At 39.2% G+C, this 12,308-nt stretch overlaps 1 protein-coding gene across 1 annotated transcript in view; it reads right to left on the bottom strand.

The window, feature by feature from the left end:
- The window catches only part of KIF13A (kinesin family member 13A), a 211,225-nt gene that overhangs the window by 118,177 nt on the left and 80,740 nt on the right, over nucleotides 1-12,308 (bottom strand). The window contains 1 exon segment of the mRNA XM_082638701.1: nucleotides 7,206-7,218. Within this exon segment, the coding sequence (XP_082494827.1) occupies nucleotides 7,206-7,218 (13 nt within the window).

Genomic DNA, 12,308 nt, shown 5'->3' with positions numbered 1-12,308 from the left:
TCTTCCCTTCCTCTTCTCCACTCTCATGGCACCGCGCCAGTGCAGGCCCTTATTACCTCTTTCCTGGCACATTTTATTGAATACCATCCCGAGCCCACCCACTGACCAAACCCAATTTATTTTATGCTCTGCTTTCAGATTAATCTTCTGAAAGGGAGCCTGAACTATGCCATTGCCTTGCTCAAAACAGGCAACAGAGACACTGAATGTATCAAGGTCCAACCCTGGCATCAAGGTCTTCCACAGCTGGATTTGGTTTCAACCTCCTTCTTTTTTTCTTTTTTTTTTTTTTTTCTGCGCTACGCGGGTCTCTCACTGTTGTGGCCTCTCCCATTGCGGAGCACAGGCTCTGGATGCGCAGGCTCAGCGGCCATGGCTCACAGGCCTAGCCGCTCTGCGGCATGTGGGATCTTCCCAGACCAGGGCACGAACCCATGTCCCCTGCATCGGCAGGCAGACTCTCAACCACTGCGCCACCAGGGAAGCCCTTTTTTTTTGGCCACACAGCTTTTGGCCACATAGCTTGTTGGATCTTAGTTCCCCAACCAGGGATCGAACCCGGGCCCTTGGCAGTGAAGTGCAGAGTCCTAACCACTGGACCGCCAGGGAATTTCCTCAACCTCCTTCTGGATGTGTCACCCAGGACTCCCCTTCATGTACCAGTAGTCCATCTCTATGCTATGTCATTCTCTGAATACAGTTGATATTTTCTCCATCTCTCGGCACATCTGTCTACAGTCCAATGACCAAATGTATGTGGGATGTTAATAAAAAGGTCTTGTGTTGGGCCTCCCTGGTGGCGCAGTGGTTGAGAGTCCGCCTGCCGATGCAGGGGATACGGGTTCGTGCCCCGGTCTGGGAGGATCCCATATGCCGCGGAGCGGCTGGGCCCGTGAGCCATGGCCGCTGGGCCTGCGCATCCGGAGCCTGTGCTCCGCAACGGGAGAGGCCACAACAGTGAGAGGCCCGCATACCGCAAAAAGAAAAAAAAAAAAAAAAAAAAAAAAGGTCTTGTGCATTTTTCACTAAGTATATCCATAAGTATTTAATGTTCTTGAAGCTACTGTAATTTATTGGGTTGTTTTAAATTTTTATTTTCTAATTGTTCATGCTAGTGTAAAGAAGTACAATTTGTATTTTCACCTTTTTCTTGCTACGTTGACACTTGTTAAGGTCTAGAAGTTTATTTAGAGATTTCTTAATTTTTTTCAAATATATGACCTTATTATCTACAAATAAAGATGCTTTTGCTTCCTCCTTCCCAATCTGAATTTCTTTCTTTTTTTTTTTTACATCTTTATTGGTGAATTTCTTTTATTTTTTTTTTCTTCCCTAATTACACTGGCTAAGAACTCCAGTCAGTGTTGATATTGCTCTAGCTACTAGAGCAATATCCTCGCCTTATTCCCCATCTTGGATGGAAAGTTAAATACGATGACAGCTGAAGATGTGTAATGGATGCCCTTTACCATTTTAAGGAGATTTCTGTCTACTACTAGCTTGTTGCAAGTTTATATCATAAATAAGTGTTGAACTTTGTCAAATGCTTTTTTCTGCATCTACTGAGATGATCACATGGCTTTTCTTTTTTCTTCTGTGAGTATGAATTACATTTATTTTTTCATAATAATTTTTTAAAGGAGTTTAGGTTTACAGAAAAATTGAGCAGCTAGTGAAAAGAGTTTCCATATACTCCCTCTTCTTGAATACCCCCTTGGCAGTTTCCCATTACTAATAACTTGCATTAGTGTGTTGTATTTGTTATAAATAGATAAACCAATATTGATACATTATTAATAACTAAACTCCATACATTAAGGTTCACTCTTTTGAGCTGTACAGTCCTATGAGTTTTGATAAATGCATAATGTCATAATCCACCCTTAAAGTATCATACAGAATACTTTCACTGCCCTAAAAATCCTGTAATTCACCTATTTACTCATCTCTCCTCTCCCCTCGCTCCTCCTGGCAACTACTGATTTCCTCCCTTCCTCTCTGAAGGCATCCAAGTTTGCACTGAATTTTAATTTGGATTTAAAATGGATCTGGCAGGGACTCCTCAGGTGATCCAGTGGTAAAGAGTCTGCCTTCCAATGCAGGGGACGCAGGTTTGAACCCTGGTTGGGGAACTAAGATCCCACATGCCGCAGGGCAACTAAGCCCGTGCTGCAAACTACAGAGCCCACGTGCCCTGGAGCCCGCACGTCACAACTAGAGAGAGAAAACCCACACGCCACAACTAGAGAGAAGCCCACGCACCACAACTAGAGAGAAACCCAAGCAGACCATGCGCCATAATGAGAAAGTTCCTGCATGCCTCAACAAAGATCCCATGTGCTGGGGCTTCCCTGGTGGCACAGTGGTTGAGAGTCCACCTGCCGATGCAGGGGATGCGGGTTCATGCCCTGGTCCGGCGGATGATCCCACATGCCTTGGAGCGGCTGGGCCCATGAGCCATGGCCACTAAGCCTGCGCGTCCGGAGCCTGTGCTCCGCAACGGGAGAGGCCACAGCAGTGAGAGGCCCGCGTACCGCAAAAAAAAAAAAAAAAATCCCGTGTGCCAAAACTAAGACTCGACGCAGCCAAAAAAATAAATAAATAAAATAAAAAATAAAGTGGACCTGGCATATTGTAAGTGCTGAATTAAAGATAGCTATTATTAATTGTAACAATGAAAACAGCATTCTAAGAGTACAGTTCCAGGGATGGATATAAAGAATGTGAGATTTTTTTCCTTCATAACAGTTGGGTAGGAATAGTGATAACTCAACCAAATATTCAAAATGACAGCCCCTCCTTTCTCCTAATCAGCACTTCTACCTTAGAATATTTTTTAGTAAAATGTACAAAATCCTTACACATAATAGAAACAGTAAATATTGCAGTTAGGTGATGATTATTTACCATCATCATATAATTAGACATAATTTCAATAACTGCCCACACAGAGAATAATGAAAAGATATTCCTTAGGAAAACACATATTAATGACAAGAGAATCCAAGTTGGTGGAGAGATTTGTAAGGTCCAGTGGGCACTTTCCCTTTGGGGTCAGGCCTGAGAGAAGCATCAGGATCATGACCACAGTTTGCTTATCCATTCCCTTACTGAAGGACGTCTTGGATGCTTCCAGTTTTTGGCAATTTTGAATGAAGCTTCTGTAAACACTCATGTGCAGGTTTCTGTATAGACAGAAATTTTCAACTCATTTGAGTAAATACCTAGAAGCATGATTGCTTGGTTGTATGATAAGAATATGTTCAGCATTACATGAAACTTCCATGTTGTCTTTCTACACTTTCTACACCACTTTCCATTCTCACCAGCAACAGAGAGTTCCACATCCTCACAAGCTTTGGTCTTGACAGATTTTTGGATTTTAGCCATTCTAATAGGTGTGTAGTGGTATCTCAGTGTTGTTTTAATGTGTAATTTCCTTATGACATATGATGTTGAGCATTTTTTCATGTGTGTATTTGCCATTTGTGTATCTTCTTTGATGAAGGGTCTTTTCTGGTCTTTTGCCCATTTTTTTCCATTGGGTAGTTCACTTTCTTACTGTTGAGTTTTAAGAGTTCTTTGTATATTTTGGATAATTGTCCTTTATCAGATTAGTTTTACAAATATTTTCTCCTAGTCTGTAGCTTTCTTTTTATTCTCTAAAGAGTGTCTTTGCAGAGCCAAAGTTTTTACTTTTAACGAAGTCCCATTAATCAATTTTATTTTTATGGATAGGCTTTCGATGTTGTATCTAAAAACTGATCACCAACCCCACGTTTTCCAAGATTTCCCTTATGTTATTTTCTAGAAGTTCTATGGTTTTGCATTTTATATTTAGATCTATGATCCATTTTGAGTTAATTTTTGTGAAGGGTATAAGGTTTAAGTTCATTTCTGTGCATGTGGATGTCCAGTTGTTCCAGCGCCATTTGTCTCCTCTGTACTTCATTTTGATATTTTCTGCTAACCGATCTTCTAATTATTTAACTCTCTCTTCAGCTGGATCTATTCTGCTGCTAAACCCTAAGTTCTTAATTTTGGTTTGGGGTTTGTCAGGGTAAGAATTTCTGTTGGGTAATTTTCCAAATTTGATTTGTCACTTTATATAATTTCCAGTCCTCTCTAACATTTTAAAATCTTGTCTTTTATCTCTTTGAATATAATAACCATAGTTATTTTAAAGTTCATGCCTAACAATTTGAATATCTGAAGTATCTGTGATTCTACTTCTTTATTATTGCTGTCAGTTCTTTTTTTTTTTAATCTTTATTGGAGTATAATTGCTTTACAATGTTGTGTTAGTTTCTGCTGTACAACAAAGTGAATCAGCTGTATGCATACATATATCCCCATATTCCCTCCCTCTTAAGCCTCCCTCCCACCCTCCCTATCCCACCCCTCTAGGTCATCACAAAGCATCAAGCTGATCTCCCTGTGTTATGCAGCAGCTTCCCACTAGCTATCTATTTTACATTTGGTAGTGTATATATGTCAATGCTACTCTCTCACTGAGTCCCAGCTTCCCTTTCCCCTCCGTGTCCTCAAGTCCATTCTCTACATCTGCGTCTTTATTTCTGCCTTGGCACTAGGTCCATCAGTACCATTTTTTTAGATTCCATATATATACGTTAGCATAGTTCTTGTTCATGTTGCCTTATCTTGCAATGCACCTCTATCTTTGATTGGATGCTGCACATTATATTATTTAAATGCCTTGTAGAATCATTAGAGACAGGATTACATTTGCTTTCCTGCCAGGTGAGATGGGGACCTGCATTCTAGGATCACTTTGATCCATTTTTAGTGCTCAAGACTTCCTGGATCACACAAAGAAACTTGCAATCACACAGCAATCCATGTGAGGACTGGTTTACTTCTGTTTCACCCTTACACTCCACCCAAGGCTGGGTTGCAAACCATGTTGCCAACCAAAACCATAAGTTTGCTAAGGATTCCACCTCTGGAAGACCCTGAATTCCAACACTTTTTCCCCCTAGGTCCCCTAGACCCTACAAGACTGTCAGAAACACAGCTCTGCCTTTAAGCTAATTTTGTCTGAATGGCAAACACCCAAATACCAGATTCACCTCCCTACGTATCCACCTCCTCTTGGATCTTTTTCCAGTGCCTACAAGTATAGGTTTTTACTATTTTGTCCAGTCTTAGCTGCCAGTTCTGCAGAAGTCAGAACAGGACTCTTCATCCTATGAGTTCCACAAATATTTTCCTCTTGTGGCCTTTAACACAACTGATTTTATATTGTGCGTATGTTCCCTACCCCAACCGTTTTAGAATGCTAGGATCAGGTCTGATTCATGCAGCACTTGGCCCCTACCCAGAATATTTGCTAAATCGAAACCTGTCTTCTTTGATGCTTTTGCTAATTATTCATGTTCAAAATCTCTTTGTTTTAAATCAATAAAATTTCATACTTATATAATCATCATTAAAAATATCTCTCCATTCCCCATTTGCTTTCAATATTTACAGTTTCTGCAAGAAAAGACCTTATCTATTTTAGTGTCTTTTTAAAAAATCTGACTCTATTATGTCATTTATTTTATTTCAAGATGATCTTTACACATTCCAGATGTGTCTTATGGCATGCACATACATATTTAAATGTGGTGATTTAACATTCATTTTATTTTGATAATTTCATGACACTTCTTAGGAACTATCAGTAGGATACCTAGTGAAACCACCATACTATAGATACTGGATAGAAAATAACCAGAACATTTTCTGTGTATAAAGCAATTAGTGATTTTTTAGAAAATGTGTTTTTGTGCCTCTTTTTCATTTTACTGTTTCTCCTTCATTAAGTAACCATATGTGGAACTGCTCAGGATTTCATTGCCTTTTTCTGTAGGGAAAGAATGAAATATATCACAAGGTTGACGTCTGTTCTGAAACCTCTAGGAACCAACAGTAAGGGAAGGAAGAGCTACTTAAGGGGAGCTCCCATCTTTCTGAGGAGCAGAGACATTTTTGGTTGCAAATTTTAGGGATATATCCACATCAATAATTGCTCAGGGAGAACCTTCCCATCCCCCAGATTTGGCCAGGATGCCAGTGCTTATACTTCTAAACATCATATATTCCCTCTTTCTTAGAAGATTTCGTATTATTTGTTCAATGTACGCCTTCCTTCTTGGAGCTGGAACTCTTAGTGCCAAAGACCATTCCTACACTGCCTTCAATAAACATAAAGGCTAACATTTAGCAATTTAGTGGCTTTCAATACTTCAAAACCTAAATTAGATTTTCCTTCATAATCCCAGAGGTAAGTAAACCTAATCTATTCTGGATTTCTTCCCCTCACCCAACATGCCTTAGATTCTGACCAGGTAATGTGTGTGGGTATAGTCTGACTTGATCCCATCTCAAAAAACAAAGCTATAACCAGCATCATTGGTCAGAGGCTTGTTGCATTTCTCCTTCCTTTTGGCACTAAGTGTCCCTTGGATACCCAATAAAATACCCACCAGTAATAAAATCAGCCTTCAATTATTTAGGAGTTGGTCATTCAGATGCCCTGCTTCTCATTTTCTTCTTTTCCTACCTACTCTCTAACTTTTGGGCTTCTCACTGGCACACATGCCATCAAAGGCTGGCCAGAACAAGGGGGTTAGCTCTAATTAGTGGACTTTGTGATTGGCTAGAAACTCCAAAAAAAGCACATAAAGTTGGTAGATGGTTGAAACCCTAAAAGTTTGGAGAATTTTTCTGATGATATCAATTATTCTTAGTAGGACCCAGAAAAGATAGTTTGTCCAGTCAATAACCATAGTTACTAACCTATCATTATGTTACCATTTTTGTTTTTCCATTTTCTAGGTGGTGATATTATCTAGTTCTCCGCTTACCCAATCTGTGAATTAGGACATTTTATTTCATCTCTCTGAGCCTCATTTCATCATCAATAAAACAGAAACAGTAACCAAACAGGTTTGTTCTGACCCAAGCATTAATTCCAAGAATGAAATAACGTATGAAAGTGCTTTGTAAATGTAGAGGACCATTCGTAATTTATATCATTACCAACATTAATTGTTTGCTCTCGGTTTAAGTTTTACATTAGAATGCCAATTTGTCTTCTCAAAAGCAGAGGTGCTTCACATGGGTTATTGTGATGGATAAAATTCAGGATTTTAGCACACCTGGCCAGCATGCATGCCAAATTCCATATCAGTGCTTACCTTGGGAGGTTTCCTGAATGATGGAAACAAAACATTCAGCAGCAGAAGTAGAGAGCGTTGTCAACACAGCAGCCACACGTCAGAAGGAAGCAATGAAAGAGAAAAAAACAAGGGAAACTCAGCATCTTGATTACATGATCTGAAAGATATTCTACTTCACAAAGATCAGGAGCCATATTCACTTCACTGCCCGAGGTGATAAACTTTTTATATTTGTTCAAAAATATAGTGTGGGTGTCAGTTTCTTTCCTGGTTTAATAGAATGTATCCAGTCATTCAGAGGTATTTTTAACGATTCTAAAAAAGCCAACAAAAAGAGCATCAGAATAAAGAAAGATGCTGCAATCATATTGCATGCGGTCAAATACTTTAAAATCAATTTTCACATTTAAATTTTTCTTAAATTCGCCTTAATATATATGTATATTTCCTTTGAAAAATACTCTAATCAATATGGGGTTTTTTCTCCCAATTAAAAACCATGGTTTAAATGACAATTTTCACATATTTCAACCCAGAATAAAAATTTAAAAGCAAGTTACATCCTTCCTTATCACCAACAACACATGCATTTTTTATCATTAATTTTTTGCATTCAAAAATGACTGAAACTGCATCCAGAAAAAACTTGGAAAAGGAAATAGTTTTCAAAGTAACAAACCATTAGGCTTACTTGCTTTGTAAATGTTTTGATCGTATACAAAACTGAGCTGAACTATGATTTTTTATGGTATGTGATCCTATCACAGGGTCTTGGTCTTCTTGATGTGGTTATTCTTAATCAATTTCCAATATCATCAATTCAGAAACTGCAAAATTATTGTTAAATAGAAATGGGGGAATTTTTCCAGTGGCTTTAATCCTTCTTCACAGGGAATAGAATCATGAGAATAAGAAATGGATTTTCCAGGGCAGAGGGCATGGAAACCAAAAGGTACAGGCAAAAACTGCATGGTGCTCTTTCTCGATCATTGTGTCTAACACTCCCCACAGAACTTTGAGGGCCCCAAATAAAACCCAGAGCTCAGAATCAAGGAAAGGAACTCCATGGATTCCACAATCAGGTAGGTAACTCTAACCTTTAAATCTAGGGAAAGAAAATCATGACATTTCTTATAATGATGAAGATAAAAAATTATCTTCTTGAAATTCCATAAATTAGCTAATAAGTAAATGAGTCCTTATGTTATGACCCCAGGAAGGCACAACAGGAATGTGATTTTTGTCTTCAGGTTTTAGAGAGAAACTTTCTAGAAAAACTGTTATCTCTGGCTGCTATTAAGCAAGTCTCAACATTGTGTGTGTCTGTCCTTTAAAACAAGATAAACATTTATAGATGTTGTTATAACACTGCATGAGTGTTTTTAATTCTAAGAAAGCCATGGGTCTCTGCTCTATGCATAAAACTTGAGGTTTCTGCCAAGAAAATGTCCTTAAGTGGAACAACTGCTCCAGAAGGCATCTGTTCTGAGCAGGTAGAACAATGATGAAAACCTCATGCACAGTACTTTTGACAACGCCTCCTCTTATTTTGCTTGCTTGATTTTTTAAAAGCCATTTAAATCACGGCTTTATTTAACAGGGTAAAGAAAAGCCACTTGACTTGGCTTGCGATAAGGCAACCATATGAAACAGCATGGGCCAAATTGATAAAATATATGCTTCGCATTTAGGCTACAATGAACCAAGTAATCTAATGGGGGTAGAACATGCTAACAGAAATCCCAGGGATTTCTCCAGGGTTCTCATGTGCTTCAGGACTGTACAATAACCATCACCAGCGGCACAGAACAAGTGCTGGTTTGTAGCCAGTAGTACACTGACCTCCTCCGCTGTCCAATAATAGTTATCCTTTCCTTATTGACATTTCAATACAGTTGTCTTTATTCCTATCAGGAAACCAGTCCTATTTCAACATTTTAAGTACTTTGTAAGTGTATCCCTCTTTCTTAGAAAGATAGCACATAATATGGGAATGCCAATGTAATTCTGCTACCTTCTTTTGTGTTTCTAAGGATGGTTTGTTAAGAATAAAGGGAGACTGGGAGGCATGGGAAAAAGGCAAGCCACTAAGTGAAACGGCCACTACCCAAATTACTCATCGCTGAGTTTAGAACAAGGATCCTGGCTACAGAAGGAGAAGTGGGTCATTTAGTTGATCACAACTGTACTTCATTAATTGGTAAACAAACATTTCTTGAGGTTTGAATTAGGTGATAAGCAACTAAGTTATCCTAATTCAGAACCACAGTTTACTGCCCCAATCCCCAGAGGCTATATATCATTTTTGGGGGCCTGTGAAGAAAAATTTTTCCAACATGAGTAATACTGATACTACAACCAAATACGGCATGCTATCCTTTGGGAAAAAAAACAACTAATGTGATATTGCAATGTAAAGATAAAAATTCTCACACATGTATCTATGAAAGAAAATAAATAATATAAAAATCGATCAGAAACATAATCAATATTAAATACATTTTTTTAAAGTTACAGCCTTTGTTGATTATATCAATGAAGTCTTATCAACAAAGAGTTCCATCTAACTCTGTTAGGTCCAGCCTATTGCTGATACCTGCGTGGCTCACTTAGAGAAAGAGGCAATATTCCTGGCTAACAAACATCCAATGAACTACAAAGAACATCCCTTTGCAAAACACCAAAGGTTCCTTCCTCTCCCAGGACAAGCAAGTTGATGGATCTCTTCAAGGTCACCCACACTGTGTGCATTTCTCATGCAACTCATGTAATTTCCGTGCCTTTCACCCCCTTCTGCCCACTAGAATTTTCTCCTCTCCAACATCCAGCTCAAGGCTCCACTCGCTCAATTCCTCATCAATTGTTTGAGAGCACCTTGGCTTTCACTACCTCTGATACCCTAGGATTCCTATGGTCAACAAAACAGCTTAACACTCACGAGCACACATCAAGTCCTGTAGCCTTCAGTGATTCTGTCTGAATTGGAATCTCATGTATCCTTAAGACCTAAACCCCTTGAAAGCAGAGGCTTGCATGATCTCAGTCCCCGATGCCACATATTTATGTAGAACTGAAATCATTGTAAGAACTCAGAAGTAATTTTTTACATTAATGGGTTAAACATAATCTAGATGTGAGGATTTTCTTCCACCAACACCTCAATCCCACAATTCCAAAATTTGGGGGCAAGATTTTATTTATTTATTTTTGGCCATGCCACGTGGCTTGTGGGATCTTAGTTCCCCAACCAGGGATCGAACCTGGGAATTCCCATGGGGGCAAGATTGCTTGCATTTAATAGCAGAGACGATGTCAAGGATTGTCAGAAAATGTAGACTGTTTCCAAGGTCTTGTTTTAAAATAATTATTTCTCTAGGTCAGCATTCATACAGAGAAGTTCAAAGGGATGCCAACAGGGGTCAAGCCCTCAAAACCTTCGTAGGTCAACTAGGTTCAGAAATGTGGGTTCAGTCTGATGAGATGAGAGGAGACACACACACATGGAAATGGGGCCGTAAAGGTAAGCTGGATCTATACTGGGCCAGGTCTTGAAATGAGCCGTCAGTGCTTAATTTAGTAGATAGTACAAACCTGAAAAGTTTAACAAGAGAGTGAGATAAATAAGGCAGTATAAATAGCATATTACAAGGACGGCAGTCCTATATAGCTGTCGTCCTTTCCTCACACCTCACACTGAAAGATTTCTGGGACAAGGAGTCTTTTGTCCATTATTTACAGCCTATTGACTACAGTGAGCTATTTACAAGTTAGATGGCCAAAGACCCTGATGTCCACAAGCCCTAACCCCAGTCAGTGCTTCAAGAGACATGAATGATCAGTGACTTCGTCTGAAACAGAAAGTTCTCTTCCATGTGCTAATGATGTCATTGATCGATGGCTGGAAACTGCCACAACCCATATCAGAAAGATACAGAGCTAAATGACATTTGACTCCCGGACATTACTCTAAGGACATACACTTTGTAAAGCCCTTGATTTTCACTTCCCACTTGGAGAGCTAAACATTGGGTCACAACAGCGTCCAAGTAATCCTGTTAACCACCAAGCGTTGAACGAGTACCAATTCCTACACTGCACATCATAGGTGCTTTGAGGGACATTAGAGGAATGAGGCATGATCTCTGACCTCAAGAAGCTTAACACCTTGTAACAGAGACAGATACATACGTGAATAAGTAATATCAAGTGGACCTTGATGAGTGTCAAAGCACAGATAGAAACAAAGAGCTATATTCAGTCAACAAATATTTAAACACATACTGTGTGCTATTTTGTTGAGGTACAAAAATAAATTAGACATGCTGCCTTTCAGACAACAATAAATGGAACTTATACACATTCTGTGATGTGCAGAGACGCCCCAAAGAGGGAAATATGAACTGGGAAAGAAGAGAAGTTTCTCAGAGAGGGAAATCTAGAAGGCTGAATAGAGGCACCCAGCTGACAGGGTGAAGAAATGGCATCCCAATAGGGAGAACCGTGTGTGCAAAAAGCATCAGAGTACACAGCTCGCTTGAGGACCAGAGCATCATAGGACTGTTCTGTCACCGAGCTCAGTAGTTTGTCCACAGAAAGAGACAGTGGGACACCGGATGATACAGGGTTGGGATTTGGTTGGACAGGTGGGTATAAAGGTTCATCTTCAATGACAGTTGATTAACTTTAGTTTGAAGATAAGTTTATATACTTGTATACCAACAAGTGAACATATTCATATATTTAAAACATATAACAAGCACTTCTATGAGTTATAAAAAGCAGATGGGGTTACATATTTTGAAGAGCCTCTGAAACCAACTACAAGAAGAATGCAAATGCCAAAAGCATTAAATTCCATGACAAAGCCTGGTTTTAAACCCTTAAAAAAGAGGTATTAGAGTCAGCAGGTTATAAAGCTTATATGAAGTTACAGCAAAATTTTCTGAACACTGATGAAGCTGATTCATTTTTTTAACTTTTTATTTTATATTGGAGTATAGCCGATTAACAATGTTATGATTTTTCAGGTGCACAGCAAAGCGACTCAGCCATACATATACATGTATCCATTGTCCCCCAGACTCCCCTCCCATCCACGCTGCCCCGTAACACTTAGCAGAG

This window comes from Mesoplodon mirus, assembly GCF_964341445.2.
Source record: "Mesoplodon mirus genome assembly, chromosome: 12".
Lineage (NCBI taxonomy): Eukaryota > Metazoa > Chordata > Mammalia > Artiodactyla > Ziphiidae > Mesoplodon > Mesoplodon mirus.
Note: the sequence above shows the minus strand (reverse complement) of the source record. Positions and strands in the feature narration are given on the sequence as shown.